General features: G+C 43.9%; 1 protein-coding gene across 1 annotated transcript in view; it reads right to left on the reverse strand.

Moving 5' to 3' along the window:
* The window catches only part of bco1l (beta-carotene oxygenase 1, like), a 30234-nt gene extending 16259 nt beyond the window's left edge, over positions 1-13975 (reverse strand). The window contains exons 1-7 of the mRNA XM_056301188.1: positions 13901-13975; positions 11525-11653; positions 9849-9978; positions 8938-9085; positions 8595-8742; positions 6952-7172; positions 6209-6475 (exon numbers count right to left, since the gene is read on the reverse strand). Coding sequence (XP_056157163.1) covers positions 6209-6475; positions 6952-7172; positions 8595-8742; positions 8938-9085; positions 9849-9978; positions 11525-11653; positions 13901-13964 — 1107 coding nt within the window. The 5' untranslated portion in view covers positions 13965-13975. The remainder of the gene's footprint in view (positions 1-6208; positions 6476-6951; positions 7173-8594; positions 8743-8937; positions 9086-9848; positions 9979-11524; positions 11654-13900) is intronic.
* Between the last annotated feature and the right edge of the window lie 4190 nt (positions 13976-18165).

The following is an 18165-nucleotide window of genomic DNA, read 5'->3' on the forward strand; positions in this document are numbered from 1 at the left end:
TCATTATACTTAGTTTTACACGCTAACATGCAAACGAAAAACTCATAACCGCCTGTAAACTGCTGTACCACTCACAAAAGTATAGGTTCGAGACCTGTGTTTGTCATTATACTTAAGTTTTACACGCTAACATGCAAAAGAAAAACTCATAACCGCCCGGAGAACATCTCCAAATGTACAGAGAACTTCGCGGTTCAGTGGTTTGTAAACTGCTATACCACACAAAAGGTTATAGGTTCTAGACCCGTGTTTGTCATTATACTTAAGTTTTGCATGCCAACATGCAAAGGAAAAACTCATAACCACCCAGAGAACATCACCAAGCGTACAGAGGACTTCGTGGTTCAGTGGTTTGTAAACTGCTGTACCAATCACAAAGTTATAGGTTCTAGACCCGTGCTTGTCATTATACTTAAGTTTTACACACTGACAGCCAAAGGAAAAACTCAAAACCGCCCAGAGAACACCCCCAAACGTGTGAAGGCCCTGGTGGAGCACTGGTTAGTGCTCAAGACTGAGAATTGATGTGGTTGTCACGGTGTGAAGGCAGGTTCAAATCTGGAGACGGGCAGAGAGGGAGGCAACTGGAGATAGTGAAGGGAGCAGTGATGTGAGGGGACAGTGAGTGGCGGTGGCAGCTGGAGAGGGGCAGTAGTGGTGGTGGAGATGGCGAGGGCAGTCGAGGTGAGTGGCAGCTGGAAATGGGGCAGCAATGGGGAGGAGCAGCAGCAGGAGGAGATGGTACTACTCAAAAGGTTATAGGTCCTAGACCCGTGTTTGCCATTATACTTAGTTTTACACACTAACATGCAAAGGAAAAACTCATAACCGCCCGGAGAACATCTCCAAATGTACAGCGGACTTCGTGGTACAGTGGTTTGTAAGCTGCTGTAACACTCACGTATTTATAGGTTCTAGACCAGTGTTTGTCATTATACTTAACTTTTACATGCTAACATGCATAGGAAAAACTTCTAACCGCCCGGAGAACAACTCAAAATGTACAGAGGACTTTGCGGTTCAGTGGTTTGTAAACTGCTATACCACTCACAAGGTTATAGGTTCTAGACCTGTGTTTGTCATTATACTTAAGTTTTACACACTAACATGCAAAGGAAAAACTCATAACCGCCCGGAGAACATTTCCAAACTTACAGGTGAGTTTGTGGTTCAGTCGTTTGTAAACTGCTGTACTACCCACAGGGTTATTGGTTCTAGACCTGCATTTGTCAGTATACTTAAGTTTTACATGCTAACATGCAAAAGAAAAACTCATAACCGCCCGGAGAACATCTCGGAATGTACAGCGGACTTTGTGGTTCAGTGGTTTGTAAACTGCTGTATAACTCACAAACTCATAGGTTCTAAACTCGCGTTTGTCATTATACTTAAGTTTTACACGCTAACATGCCATGGAAAAACTCATAACTGCCCGGAGAGCGTCTTTTAACATACAGAGAACTTCGTGGTTCAGTGGTTTGTAAACTGCTGTACCACCCACAAGGTTATAGGTTCTAGACCTGTGTTCGTCTTTATACTTGAGTTTTACACGCTAACATGAAAAGGAAAAACTCATAACCGCTCGGAGAACACCTCCAAGTGTACAGAGGGCTTTGTGGTTTGTAGACTGCTGTACCACTCACAAAGTTACAGGTTCTAGACCAGAGTTTGTCATTATACTTAACTTTGACACGCTAACAGGCAAAGGAAAAACTTATAACCGCCCAGAGAACATTTCCAAACTTACAGCAGAGTTTGTGGTTCAGTGGTTTGTAAACTGCTGTACTACTCACAAGGTTATAGGTTCTAGACCTGCATTTGTCGTTATACTTAAGTTTTACATGCTAACATGCAAAAGAAAAACTCATAACTGCCATCTCCACTGGACATCTCCAAACGTACAGAAGACTTCGTGGTATAGTGGTTTGTAAGCTGCTGTATTACTCACATATTTATAGGTTCTAGACCAGTGTTTGTCATTATACTTAACTTTTACATGCTAACATGCAAAGAAACAACTTATAAACACCTGGAGAACATCTCCAAATGTATAGAGGATTTTGTGGTTCAATGGTTTGTAAAGTCCTGTACAACTCACAAGGTCATAGATTCTAAACCACCGCTGTCAGTGTGGTTCAGAAGTTTCTAAATTGCTGTACTACTCACAAGGTTATAGGTTCTAGACCTGTGTTTGTCATTATACTTAAGTTTTACACGCTAACATGCAAAAGAAAAACTCATAACCGCCCGGAGAACATCTCGGAATGTAAAGCGGAGTTTGTGGTTAAGTGGTTTGTAAACTGCTGTACCATTAATAAGGTTATAGGTTCTAGACCTGTGTTTGTCATTATACTTAAGTTTTACACGCTAACATGCAAAGGAAAAACTCATAACTGCCTGGAGAACACCTTCAAATGTACAGAGGACTTTGTGGTTCTGTGGTTTGTAAACTGCTGTAACACATATTTATAGGTTCTAGACAAGTGTTTGTCATTATACTTAACTTTTACATAATAACATGCAAAGGAAAAACTTATAACCGCGCAGAGAACATCTCAAAATGTATAGAGAATTTTGTGGTTCAATGGTTTGTAAACTGCTGTACAACTCACAAGGTAATAGGTTCTAAACCCGCGTTTGTCATTATACTAAAGTTTTACACGCTAACATGCAAAAGAAAAACTCATAACTGCCTGGAGAACATCTCCAAACGTACAGAGGACTTTGTGGTTCAGTGGTTAGTAAACTGCTGTACTATTCACATATTTATAGATTCTAGACCCGTGTTTATCATTATACTTAACTTTTACATGCTAACATGCAAAGGAAAAACTTATAACCGCCCGGAGAACAACTCCAAATGTACAGAGGACTTTGCAGTTCACTGGTTTGTAAACTACTGCACAACTCACAAGGTTATAGGTTCTAGACCTGTGTTTGTCATTATACTTAAGTTTTGCACGCTAACATGCAAAGGAAAAACTTATAATTGCCCGGAGAACACCTCCAAACTTACAGCGGAGTTTGTGGTTCAGTGGTTTGTAAACTGCTGTATTACTCACAAGGTTATAGGTTCTAGACCTGCATTTGTCATTATACTTAAGTTTTACACGCTAACATGCAAAAGAAAAACTCATAACCGCCCGGAGAACATCTCCAAATGTACAGAGGACTTCGTGGTTTAGTGGTTTGTAAGCTGCGGTATTACTCACATATTTATAGGTTCCAGACCAGTGTTTGTCATTATACTTAACTTTTACATGCTAACATGCAAAGGAAAAACTTATAACCGCCCAGAGAACACCTCCAAATGTACAGAGGACTTTGTAGTTCACTGCTTTGTAAACTGCTGTACCACCCACAAGGTTATAGGTTCTAGACTTGTGTTTGTCATTATACTTAAGTTTTACACGTTAACATGCAAAAGAAAACTCATAACTGCCCGGAGAACATCTCCTAATGTACAGAGGATTTGGTGGTTTAGTGGTTTGTAAACTGCTGTACCACTCACAAGGTTATAGTTTCTAGACCAGTGCTTGTCATTATACTTAAGTTTTGCACGCTAACATGCAAAAGAAAAACTCATAACCGCCCGGAGAACATCTCAGAACGTACAGCGGACTTTGTGGTTCAGTGGTTTGTAAACTGCTGTATAACTCCCAAGATTATAGGTTCCAGACCTGTGTTTGCCACTATACAGAAGTTTTACAAGCTAACATGCAAAGGAAAAACTCATAACCACCCGGAGAACACCTTGAAATGTACAGAGGACTTTGTGGTTCAGTGGTTTGTAAGTTGCTGTATCACTCATATATTTATAGGTTCTAGACCAGTGTTTGTCATTATACTTAACTTTTACATGCCAACTTGCAAAGGAACTTATAAACTTATAACTGTCCGGGGGACAACTCTAAATGTACACAGGATTCTGTGGTTCAGTGGTTTGCAAACAGCTGTACTATTCACAAGGTCATAGGTTCTAAACCCGTGTTTGTCATTATACTTAAGTTTTACACGCTAACATGCAATGGAAAAACTCATAACTGCCCGGAGAGCGTCTTTTAACAGACAGAGAACTTCGTGGTTCAGTGGTTTGTAAACTGCTATACCACTCCCAAGGTTATAGGTTCTAGACTTGCGTTTGTTGTTATACTTAAGTTTTACACGCTAACATGCAAAGGAAAAACTCATAACCGCCCAGAGAACATCTCCAAGTGTACAGAGGACTTCGTGGTTCAGTGGTTTGTAAACTGTTGTACTACTCATAAAGTTATAGGTTCTAGACCCGTGTTTGTCATTATACTTAAGTTTTACATGCTGACAACCAAAGGAAAAACTCAAAACCGCCCGGAGAACACCCTCAAATGTGCGAAGGCGCCGATGGAGCACTGGTTAGTGCTCAAGACAGAGAGTCAATGTGGTTGCGACAATGTGACGGCAGGTTCAAATCTGAAGATGGCAATGGGCAGAGATAGTGGTGGCTGGAGACGGGCGGAGGTGGCGGCACCTGGAGAGGGCGAGGGGAGCACCAGGTGGCGGCGGCGGCACCTGCAGAGGATGAGGGGAGCAGCAGGTGGCGGCACCTGGGAGAGTGGAGATGATAGCAGCAGTGGGAGATGGCGGTGGCTGGAGAGAGTGAAGGGAGCAGCAGGAGGTGGCTGGCGAGGGGAGCAGGTGGCAGCACCTGGAGACGACAAGGGGAGCAGCGGGCGAAGGGAGCAGCAGCGGCGGCACCTGGGAGGGCAGAGATGCCGGCGGCAATGGGCGGAGGTGGTGGCACCTGACGAGGAGAGCGGCGGCACCTGGAGAGGACGGAGACAGTGGTGGAGATGGCGGGAGCAGGTGAGGGGAGCAGCAGGCGGTGGCACCTGGAGAGGACGAGGAGAGCAGCGGCGGCACCTGGAGAGGACGGAGACAGTGGCGAAGATGGCGAGGGGAGCAGCAGACGGTGGCACCTGAGAGGACGAGGGGAGCAGCGGCGGCACCTGGAGAGGACGGAGACAGTGGCGAAGATGGCGAGGGGAGCAGCGGCGGCACCTGGAGAGGACGGAGACAGTGGCGGAGATGGCGAGGGGAGCAGCAGCAGCAGCAGGCGGTGGCACCTGAGAGGACAAGGGGAGCAGCAGCGGCGGCACCTGGAGAGGACGGAGACAGTGGTGGAGATGGCAGCAGCAAGTGAGGGGAGCGGTGGCACCTGAGAGGACGAGGGGAGCAGTAGGCGGGACCTGGGGGGGAGCAGCGGCAGCACCTGGAGAGGGTGAGGGGAGTGGCACCTGGAGAGGAGCGGGGGTGACGGCACCTGGCGAGGGGAGCAGTGGCAACGGCACCTGGTGAACAGCGGCACCTGACAAGGGGAGCAGTGGCACCTGGGGAGCGGCGGCAGCACCTGGGGAGCAGCAGCGGTGGAGGCACCTGGGGAGCAGCGGCACATGGCAAGGGGAGCAGCAGGTGGTTGGAGCAGGGAGGAGCAGGCAGTGGCAGCTCGAAAGGGGAGAAATTTTTTTTTTCTCCACCCACTGGTGGAGCAGCTGCCTGCACCCCCATTTCCAGCCGCCGCTCTCCTCACCTGCCTCCCCTACCATCTCCTGCTCCTCCCCTCACCACCCCCATTTCCAACCGCCCCTTGCCGTCTCCAGCTGCTGCTACCACCACCTGCTCCCCTTGCCCTCTCCAGCCACCGCCATCTCTGCCATCTCCACTTTTTCCTAACAGACCGGGATTGGAACCTGCCTTCACACCGTGACAACCACATCGACTCTCTGTCTTGAGCACTAACCAGTGCTTCATCGGGGCCTTCGCACACTTGGGGATGTTCTCTGGGCAGTTTTGAATTTTTCTTTTGGCTGTTAGCATGTAAAAATGAGATAGAATGAAAAACACAGGTCTAGAACCTATAACCTTGTGAGTGGTACAGCAGTTTACTAAACCACTGAACCACAAACTCCACTGAAAACTCCATTGAAAACATCATACTGTCCAAACTTAGTTGTGAAGATAGAAATAAACGTGCTGCTTAACTTACAGGAGCTGTCGGGGGGGCAATCGAGTCATTGAACTTGCTTGTTGAAATTACTTTTACCGAAGTAATTTTTGAACTTTCACTTAAGTATGAATTTTGGACACTTCTTACATGTGCAGTAGAACCTAACTCTGAGTTAGACAAGATGTCTCAGTACTAAAAAGACAGACAGACAGACAGATGTGGTACCTTCTCAATGTTCAGAGGCAGAACAAATCTTTTGCAGACCGGAGGAGAGAAGCTTTTGTGGGACTGGATGAAGTCTTTGGCGTCTTGGTTAATGTTTTCCATGTAGAACATCTGGTACAGGTTGGAGTCTTTGTAGCCAATCAGGTCAAACACGACGTGACCCTCGTCCTCATATGCATTTATATGGTGGAATGTCACTAAAGCATCGCCATAGTAACGGGTTGACACAGCCTTCCCTGTATGCTTGTTGATCAGATGGAACAACGTCTGGATGGCAGACAGACAGACAGAAAGATAAATAGACACAGAGAGACATACTATAGGTAGCATACAAAGGTTAAATTCATTAATTACTCATTCCTCAAACCAATCACGAGGTGTCGCTTCATATTCTGTAAGTGAAAAGACGTAGGTCCGAGTCCTCACTTGTCTTCCAGAGAAGTTTATTGGACATTTGTGGGACATCATCATTGTTGTAATGATGACGTCCCACACATATGTCATATGTGGGATTCATGATGTTGCAGTCCAGCAACATCATGTCGCTGGACTGCAAAACCAAATCTTTTAAATTTTCCTTGATCAGCGGTTTTGTTTTCTTTTTCATTTGGCCTAGCTGACAATCATTAACACCGCAACAATAACACGATGACTAAAAGCTGGTAGAGGCTGTAAAGTTCAACATCAGCATCGGTTGCTATGAACAGAGTTACCCCAGAAGGGAGATGCTGTCGCTCACTTACAATGTCATCTTCGTCGTATTTGAGGCAGTTTCCCCAGTTGACGCCTCTGAAGTAGGCGGTGGCCAGTTTGAGGATGTCCAGTTTAAAGGGCTGCTCCACAAAGATGATGTAGTTCTCTGTCATACCGAAACTGTGGAAGTATCCCGGAAACAGGATGGAGCGGAACGGAATCGAACACACCTGCTTCACCTTCCTCAGTGCAGGCTGCCTTTTCTCCTCATCTGAAATAGGCATTTGACTGTGTATGTATGTATGTATGTATATATATATATATACACACACACACACACACACACACATATACATATATATACACTCACCGGCCACTTTATTAGGCACACCTGTCCAACTGCTCGTTAACACAAATTTCTAATCAGCCAATCACATGGCAGCAAATCAATGCATTTAGGCATGTAGACATGGTCAAGACGATCTGCTGCAGTTCAAACCGAGCATCAGAATGGGGAAGAAAGGTGATTTAAGTGACTTTGAACGTGGCATGGTTGTTGGTGCCCGACAGGCTGGTCTGAGTATTTCAGAAACTGCTGATCTACTGGGATTTTCACGCACAACCATCTCTAGGGTTTACAGAGAATGGTCCGAAAAAGAGAAAATATCCAGTGAGCGGCAGTTCTGTGGGCGAAAATGCCTTGTTGATGCCAGAGGTCAGAGGAGAATGGCCAGACTGGTTCGAGCTGATAGAAAGGCAACAGTAACTCAAATAACCACTCATTACAACCGAGGTATGCAGAAGAGCATCTCTGAACGCACAACACGTCGAACCTTGAGGCAGATGGGCTACAGCAGCAGAAGACCACACCGGGTGCCACTCCTGTCAGCTAAGAACAGGAAACTGAGGCTACAATTCGCACAGGCTCACCAAAATTGGACAATAGAAGATTGGAAAAACGTTGCCTGGTCTGATGAGTCTCGATTTCTGCTGCGACATTCGGATGGTAGGGTCAGAATTTGGCGTCAACAACATGAAAGCATGGATCCATCCTGCCTTGTATCAACGGTTCAGGCTGGTGGTGGTGGTGTAATGGTGTGGGGGATATTTTCTTGGCACACTTTGGGCCCCTTAGTACCAATTGAGCATCGTGTCAACGCCACAGCCTACCTGAGTATTGTTGCTGACCATGTCCATCCCTTTATGACCACAGTGTTCCCATCTTCTGATGGCTACTTCCAGCAGGATAACGCGTCATGTCATAAAGCTCGAATCATCTCAGACTGGTTTCTTGAACATGACAATGAGTTCACTGTACTCAAATGGCCTCCACAGTCACCAGATCTCAATCCAATAGAGCACCTTTGGGATGTGGTGGACCGGGAGATTCGCATCATGGATGTGCAGCCGACAAATCTGCAGCAACTGCGTGACACTATCATGTCAATATGGACCAAACTCTCTGAGGAATGTTTCCAGTACCTTGTTGAATCTATGCCACGAAGGATTAAGGCAGTTCTGAAGGCAAAAGGGGGTCCAACCCGGTACTAGCAAGGTGTACCTAATAAAGTGGCCAGTGAGTGTATATAAAACCTGTACATGCATGGTCATGGTTGTAGCTGCATCAGTATCAGTAGTAACAGCATTAGTCATGGTTGAGTGTAAGTGCTCAGAAAGATACACTGAAGTCTACCTGAGGCGTCAGCGGGGACTTTAAAGATGACGTACTTTGGCCGACCGAAGCCAATGATAGCGGTGCCCATGTTGTAGGTGTTTCCCTGGTCATCGTAGTGAGGGTGAGCCGTGGCCAGGTTCAGAGCAATGTGGTTCCTGTAGTTTATCTGGAATTCAGTTCCACACACTTATTAAATCTGCTTTTATCAAAACGCAGTACAGTCAGTCAGTGCCATCAGTCAGTGGTTAGGTTTTAACTAATGTGGCCCCCAACCCAAGCAGTGATAAGGCTTTGCTCTGAGCACCACAACACAACCCTGTGTCGGTCTGTCAGTCGGTCAGGTGGTCAGAACTACACTCACCCTGTCAACAGTCTCCAGGGTCACGGGGTCGATCTGGTTGATGTAGTTGATCTCGGAGGCGGCATAGTAGTCCTGACCGTAGCGGATGATGTTGATAAGGTTGTTGTCAGTGAAATCTGGGATGGCCTTGCAGAGGTGAGTGAAGGCCCTGGAGGAGTCGGGTCATGGAGGAAGAGGAGGGTGGCATCAAGGTTAGCGGCAGAACAGGGCTAAAGTAGGAAGTGAATCTTCAAAACCAAACAAATGAATATAAAATTCTAGAATAAATCTATATTTCAATGACTGATTTTTTTTTTTGGACACTATTTCTTGGGGTTCCATGTCCATTCATGAATGACATAACTGGGAACCGGCACTTTGTCACAGACCAGTGAACACTGGTTTGATTTAACACAATGAATTAGATTGCACTTTTTTTTCCTTTGCGACCCCCCCCCCTTTTTTTTTTCTTCTCCCCAATTGTACTTGGCCAATTACCCCACTCTTCCAAGCTGTGCCGGTTGCTGCTCCACCCCCCTGTCAATCCAGGGAGGGCTGCAGACTACCACATGCCTCCTCCAATACATGCCACCCGCTTCTTTTCACCTGACAGTGAGGAGTTTCTCCAGGGGGAAATAGCACATGGGAGGATCATGCTATTCCCCCCAGTTCCCCCTCCCCCCTGAACAGGCGGCCCGATCGACCAGAGTTGGCCCTAGTGCAGCGACCAGGACACATACCCACATCCTGTTTCCCACCCACAGACACGGCCAATTGTGTCTGTAGGGACACCCAACCAAGCCGGAGGGTAGGCAACAGAATAGACCGCTACACTACCCAGACGCCCCCCAGATTGCACATTTATAAAACCGCATCAGTAATTGTGATGTTGCGTTGACTGTCAGAAACAAGACTGTACTGTACTAGCCTACCTCGAGAAGATGTTTTTGCAGGGGTCCGGGTAGATCATGGTCCCAAACTCAGACACAACGATCCTGTTGGCTGCGATGTTTCTCTTGTAGGTGTCACTCTTCAGAAACTTACTTCTGTAGTACACCTCACCTGAGACACACGACACACACACACATTATGCTATAACATCACACACTCATTACACTGAAACAGTAGTTTTTTCATCATAATATGGGGGGTATTTGTCAGGGGCAATATTTACGCAGTTCAGAATAGGTATAACAATACAAACACAAGGCTTTGTGAAGGCAACCGACTCACCGTCATGCAGACATCCCAGTCTGAATAAACACGTGCACCCACCAACGCCTCCTCATGCTTGTTGTGTTGACAAATTTGACCAAACTGACAAAGACTAAAACTAAAGACGTTTTCTGTATATTTTTATTTTAGTTAGTTGTGTAAAGTACACAATATCATTTCAGTTAGTTTTCATTTTTTTCTAAAATCTAGTTTTTACTTTTATTTCGGTTAGCTAAAATGTTGTTTTACTTATCACAATACAACACAAACATACTGTAACACAAGACAAACACATTATACTGTAACATAATAAACAGACACATACTGCACACAACACAAATACATTATACTGTAACACAACACAACACAGGTTATACTGCAACACAACATACACACATTATACTGTAACACAAGACAAGACAAATACATTATACTTTAACACAATTCAACATACACATTGTGCTGTAACATAACACAAATAAATTATACCGTAACACACACATATTGTAACACCACACAAATACATTATACAGTAAAACAAAAAATACATTATACTGTAACAATACAACATACACATCATACAAACAATACAAAAAAACACAAAACAATACAAAAACAAACACATTATACTGCAATAACACAGGCGCACCCATTTTACAGTAACAAAACAACAAACTGGCACACACATCATAAAACAACACAACACAACATGACATTACTCAGCCTCTCAGTACCAACACAGTGAGAGGGTTTTTCCACACATCAGCTCTATGGTGCTGGACTCACCATGTGCTGATATGTGTCGTATGTGTTGTGTGTTACACGTGTATTTCCTCTGATGAAAACAAAGCATCAGTGAATCAAAGCTGCAGTGAAAAGGGATTTTGTAACACGACGACTAATAAACAGGTCTGATCTATCACCACTGTATCTTCCACAGTCACTGTAAGTTATGTGTGTACACAGCCTTCCAACTTCAACACATATACACCATTTTAAACACAAATATGGCATTTGTATGACAGTAACACAGACCGCCTTAACATGCTGATGATATCCAAATGTGTGATGATATTTAAATTAGAATAGATAAGATACAGTCAGATTAGATTCACACCTGGTATTAACACAAGTCTGATATCTGGATTGTGTGGCAATGTTCAACATTGATAAGGAAGACTTGCGTCTGCTAGGTGGGTTGTGCTAACTGTGGTGAACATTTGTAAGCAGTATTGAGGGGAATACACCACTGCCGCCACTTAGTGCCACCAATGTCAAGAGGACTGTTTGGACACAGGATAGAAGTCTATTATATGTCCTTGTGTTCAATGCTGTACGTCTTGTCGGGTGTTAATAGCACAAGTGAAGGGAGTCTTCACGTCCTCTCTCTCACCTTTGTCAAACGTGAAGCTGTGAATGAGAGACATGCCGTCAAACCAGTGGTTATAGGCCGAATCTCCCACTGAGAACAGACCAGGGCCATTCCTCAACAAGGTCCCCTGGAGCCAGCCTGGGATTTTCCCTGCACACACACAGACACACACACAGACACACACACTTTAACATATACATGTACTCTCGGCATGTGAGTAACATAACTGTAAATGTACGGTCTTCCCCCTAACAGCCATGCTCTTTAAAACATAACAGCACTTGTGCCATGGTCCATGTGTGTGTGTGGGGGGGGGGGCTTCATTCCGCTGCCCCCACCGCCCGTTGGGAGAGTGGCATACGAGTGTGCATTGTACAGCTCCTAGCGTGAGGTTGCAGAACTTGCTGTAGAACTGCATGTGCTGAATGCATGTTTGCGCGCTGTGTCGAACGTTATTCCTGAGATCCGTGTCGTGTTTTATCACCAGATTTGTAGCGGTTCACCTCGGGGGGTAGTCTTCAGAGTCCCCCCCAGTGCTGACTCCTGTATACGGTAGTCCGTGACTTATCCCTGTGTCTCTCCTTTCGATGAACTTCTGAATTCATAAATCAAGTTTTTTTTTTAAACATCTATTTTTTTGGAGTAACCAATTGAAAAAGTTTAAATGTTTTGAAAAATTTTTAGTGAATCTCCCCCCCCCCCCAATTGAAAGAGTTCAATCATTAACACTAAAAAAAACCCTAACAAACTTACATTAACTTGTAAATGGCATTAATTTGTGAGAATTGAATTAAGCTAGGCGTATAAGCTAAGGCAGTGTTTCTCAACCGGGGGTCCGCGGACCCCTAGTGGTCCGTGGTGTAATTGCAAGGGGTCCGTGAAAATAAAATATCTTTAAAAAAGATCCTATGACATTTATAGAAATAGGTTTATTTTACTCAAATGTGACTGAGACCTTTATCTACCTAAACTATAAAGGGTAACAGGACTTTTTTCTCTAATTACATCTGTTTCACAAGTGTAATTTATTGTATTTTAATAAGAGATCTCGCTCCCGTTTGCATTGTTAAAAGTTACTGCATAAAAATTCTGTTGTTACATATATCTGAAAGTTACTGAATACATATTCTGTTTTGTTACATATATCTGAAAGTTACTGCATACATATTCTGTTTTGTTACATATATCTGAAAGTTACTGAATACATATTCTGTTTTGTTACATATATCTGAAAGTTACTGAATACATATTCTGTTTTGTTACATATATCTGAAAGTTACTGCATAAGAATTCTGTTTTGTTACATATATCTGAAAGTTACTGAATACATATTCTGTTTTGTTACATATATCTGAAAGTTACTGAATACATATTCTGTTTTGTTACATATATCTGAAAGTTACTGAATACATATTCTGTTTTGTTACATATATCTGAAAGTTACTGAATACATATTCTGTTTTGTTACATATATCTGAAAGTTACTGCATAAGAATTCTGTTTTGTTAACTATATCTAAGTTACAACTGAAAGCTCTTATTTTTGCCCCAAAGAGTGAATAAATGCTATAATGCAATTTAAAATGCAGTTTCTACTGTTTCTATCAAATTGCAACCCCTCCCCCAAGATCAGGTGGAGGGATCCTCAGGGTAGATCAAAAATACGCAGGGGGTCCAGGACCCCAAAAAGGTTGAGAACCACTGAGCTAAGGAGTCAGTGGCACCCCCAAGGGGTGGCCAGGGGTGGCCACGGCCCCCCTGATACTATCCCTGCCCCCCCCCCGCTGGCCCCCCAACCACGAGTCGCATATGCAGAATATGCTTCTGATTATGCATAATATGCTTCTATCTGATATTTTGCATTAGGTGCTGTTCATTTAAATCAATAATGTATATTTTCCTTAACTCTCATATTGACAGTTTCCCACTAGGCTATACAGCAAACTGCAACAGCATCATAGAATTCCCCAAATTCAGTCATGGCTTTTGGTTTTGGTGTGCCACCCCAAGATTTTCAGTGGCCCCATTTGCCCCCCCCCCCCTAAGAAAAATGTCTGGGGGCGCCGCTGTAAGGAGCACCGTGTGAAAACGAAAAAGTACCCCAAGAAATGTCGAGTAACACTGGAAGAATAGCTTGTAAAACAGTCGACGTTTAAGTTTTTTGTGGCATTTTGTCCAAAAAAAGCCCACCTGGCGTTTTAACCCCGGCGCGTGGAGACACCTGCCGTCACGCGCCGGGGTTACCGGAAGCCGCGGTTAAATCAAACAGGCACGGCAGAGACTCCGCCACTTGGATGAGTTGAGACGCCATCGAGCAAACCGGCCAATTACGCCTTCATTACAGACAACCCGTCCAGCTGCACGGTTACGTTACGCGAAAGCGCACACTCGTTTCTACCTTTCACTTCAGCCTTGACCGGTTCGGGGGTCTCGGTTCCGTTTTTTCCGAATACGGACTGCATTCTGTGGCACCGTCGCGACTTCGGCTTCCGGTGGGAAGCGGCGGCAGACTTGGGCTCGTGTCACTGACGACTACCGCGCTCCCGCACGGCACACCGACCCGCTGCCCGCGCAACGGCGTTTATTCACACACGTCCAGCGCCGGGACGCACCCGAGTCGGACATCCTATAGGTTTTCAAAATAAAGGTTTTGACGAGTCGCGCTTTTTCATTTTTTTGTCTTTAGAAGGGGCGTTCAATCGCTGCAAATTTAGAGGGGTTACCCATCCCCCCCAAAATGTGAACACGCACTATATTCATTAGCCTGAAAGAAACTGAACTATCAGACCAACCTGTGTTTGTATTGATTTTTTTTAAACTTTATTTACAGGTTTTATATCTTTCCCAAAAACGCACACACAAAAATCAAAAGACACAGACCCCCCCCCCTCCTCCCCTGGACACTAAAAAAAACAAAAAAAACAAGCAAGTCAGAGCAAAAAGAAAACAAAAACAAAATCGTCAACTAAACATGTATGAAAACAAAAGGGGCTTCGTTTGTTACAACTGGAACCACTGTATAGTCAGACACCTAGTGCTAAGTACTTATATGCACACAAACACGCACACATATATAGACACAGCGACATGTACAGTATATGCACTTACTTATACACAAATAAAGAGATATACACTCCCACACATCTCATTACACATAGTATTTCAGTATAGGCGGATAGGCTCATCGACAGTAACGCATGGATAAGGCACTTATTCCAGCTAGATTATCGCTAATTATTAAAGCATCACCCGTTCTTATTTCCAATACTTAGAATAAAAGGGTAGTTGCTGCAATTGGGGAAAAAGAGATCTATTCTGGTACTTCTAAAAAAAAAGACAGAGCAAGAGGGAATTCTATAAAGGGAGAACAGACATCCACAAATTTCTGATGGGACTTGCATCGCTTGGGGTGTAGTGATGTCCATGCCCTCACTGGGAACTCCAAAAATGGTCGTGATTGGGTCGGGTTCCATTGTTTTACAACAAATAATGAGAAAGCTTCGAAGATACGACCCAAAAATGTAGTCAAAGATGGGCATTCCCAAAACATGTGCCCAACTGTGGCTGGGTTCAGGTGGCACCTAATACAAGTAGGATCGATATTGGGTAGAACTTGGAAAGTTTCTCTTTCGTGTAATGTAAACGATGTAACACTTTCAATTGAATAAGGCGATGCCTAAGGAAGAGAGAGGTGGTGTGAATGCGCTGTAAGGAATGTTTCCAGATCTCTTTAGTGAGCTCGATGTTTAAATCCTGTTCCCAGGCTGATTTTGTTTTGTCCAAGGAAGGTGAGCCAATAGCTTGGATAATCTTATATATTTTAGAAACGTTTTCCTTGGTATCCGGGTCCCAGTCCAATATGATGTCTAATATGCCCTTTTTCTGCAGGACAGGAAACAAGTAGTTTTCTTTGGCAAAGCTGTGGGCCTGGAGGTATCTAAAAAAGCGTGTCTTCGGTATATTATGGTCCTTTTGGAGAATTTCAAATGAAGCAAAAATGCCATCTACAAATAGGTCGCTAAAAAAGATCAACCCGCTGTTATGCCACATTTGAAATGCTGCATTAGTCTGGGAAGGAGGAAAAAGATGGTTATGTGTCAAGGGCATATGGCCGCATGTACTACTGAAGTTAAAGTGTTTTCTGAATTGACGCCAAATTCTAAGAGAGCTTTTTATTACAGGATTATTGACAGTTTAATAGTTCCCCCAGGTAGTGGAGAACTCTGAATGGATGTTGGAGAGACTTTGGGATTAGAACGGGTCTCCATAAGAGTCCACTTTTATTTTCAAAAACTGCAATCCAGTATTTTAATTTAACTGTGTTGGCTGACCAGTAATAAAACATAAAGTTAGGCAGTCCCAGACCTCCCATTAATCTAGGCATCTCCAAAATGGATCTTTTTGATCGTGGCCTGGATCCATTCCAAACAAATGAAGAGCTGTGACTGTCAAGCTAACAAAACATCGATTCAGGTAAGAAGAAAGGAATCATTTGGAACAGATACAGGAAACGAGGCAGCACTGTCATTTTAATTGTATTAACTCTACCTGCCAAGGAAGCCGGTAGTGGGGCCCATTTCACAAGATCTAGTTTTATACGGTCTAGTCAGTTTTTAAAGTTATGGCCATATAGATCGTCATAAGATCGCGTAACAGTGATTCCTAGATAGGTAAATGAATGGTGTCCCGGCTTAAATGGAAAGCTGTTATAGTTAAGATCCAACGCTAATTGGTTAATAGGAAAAAGCAGACTTTTGGAGAAGTTTACTTTATATAGCCTGAGAGTCTTTCGAAGTGGTGAAACATATCTATAAGCCGAGGTAGGTATTCTACTGGATCAGATATGTAGAGAAGGAGGTCGTCCGCATAAAGTGAAACTTTATGGGCAGCACTCCCTCTCACGATGCCAGCTATCTTTTCTTCTGCTCTGAGGGCTATAGCCATGGGCTCAATAGCAATATTAAATAAATATGGAGATAGGCCACAACCTTGTCTAATGCTGCGATGGAGGAGAAAATAGTCTGAGCATATGGAATTGGTTCGCACCGACACCTTTGGGGTTGCATAAAGTAGTCTGATCCATGTAATAAATACTGGGCAAAATCCAAATCTTTCCAGAACAGCCAGAAGGTACTTCCATTCGACCCGATCGAAAGCTTTCTCGGCATCTAGGGAGAGTACAACTTCTGCTTGCTGGGAGAAGAATAGAGCACATTAAACAGTCTACACATGTTATAGAAGCATTCCCTACCCGGTATAAAACCTGTTTGGTCTGGTGCAATGATGGTAGAAATCCCAGTTTCAATGCGTTGGGAGAGGATCTTGGTGAGAATTTTATAGTCAGAACACAGAATGCTTATTGGCCGATAGGCACCACAGTCTAATGGATCTCTGCCTTTTTTTTGTAGAACCGAAATGATTGCCTGTGTCATCGTTTCAGATATCTTTTGTTCCAGTAGTGTTTCTTGGTATACAGAGCATAAGACAGGAGATAATTTTGAAGAAAAAGATTTATAAAATTCTATGGGGAACCCATCTGGCCCTGCTGCTTTGCCACTTCGCATCGAGTTAATAGCTTGAGTGATTTCTTGACATGTTATAGTAGCTTCGAGGCTGCTTTGGGCTTCTGGGTCAGTCATTGGAATGTTTATTTTGTCAAGGAAAGCATTAACCTCAGAAGTATCTATACTGGCCTCTGTTGCATAGAGATTACAATAAAATTCTTTGAAACTGACATTAGTAGCTTTGGGAGGTATGGAAGTCACGCCAGGTGGCACACATATCTCTGGAATAGCTGTTAGCCTCTGCTTGTTTAAGTTGATGGGATACCAGTCTACCCCTTTTGTCGCCATATTCATAAAGTTTGTCTTGATTTAAATAAAAGCTTTTCAGTATGTCTGATTGACAAGTTGTCAAATTCAGTCTGTAGCAGCAGCTGTTCCTTGTCTAATTCAGATTTGGGGTCAGTAGAAAATCGCATGTCTAGATTTGTTATCCGAGTAGACAGTTCTGAAAGACGTTTTGTGCGTTTTTGCTCCTCAAAAGCCAAATAAGAGATAATTTGTCCTCTAAGGTAGGCTTTGAGGGATTACCAAATTATAGTGTATGACATACCTGGGGTCGAGTTAATGTCTAGATAGGTATCAATTTGCCCATTTATAAACTTGATGCTACACTATCAGGGAAACGCATATCTAACTGAACCGGGCAGTGGTCAGAGATAACAATGCTGTGGTACTGGCAATTTGTGACTAATGGGAGAGAACTGCTATCGAGCAAGAAAAAAAAATCAATTCATGAATATGAGTGGTGAACTGGCGAGAAAAACGAGTATTGTTTAGCTGTAGGGTTTGTGCTTCTCCACGGGTCTGTAAGTTCGTACAAGTCCATCAATGACAGAAGAACCTTACCGGATTTGGAAATCGCGCCATCGGGTCTAGGTCTGGACCTGTACAGGCCTGGGTGCAGCACGCAGTTGAAGTCACCTCCCAAAACTAGACGGTGTGTGTGGCGATCTGGTATTTAAGCTATAAAGCGGGAGGAAAAACTGTGGGTTGTCCCAGTTCGGACCGTAGACGTTAGCTAAAACAATCTGCGAACCAAAAAGTTTACCAGTGTAGAGCGGTGAATTCTATCCCCAATACGTGTCCACCACACCAGCAA

Source organism: Lampris incognitus, chromosome 21 (genome assembly GCF_029633865.1).
Source record: "Lampris incognitus isolate fLamInc1 chromosome 21, fLamInc1.hap2, whole genome shotgun sequence".
In the NCBI taxonomy this organism is placed as follows: domain Eukaryota; kingdom Metazoa; phylum Chordata; class Actinopteri; order Lampriformes; family Lampridae; genus Lampris; species Lampris incognitus.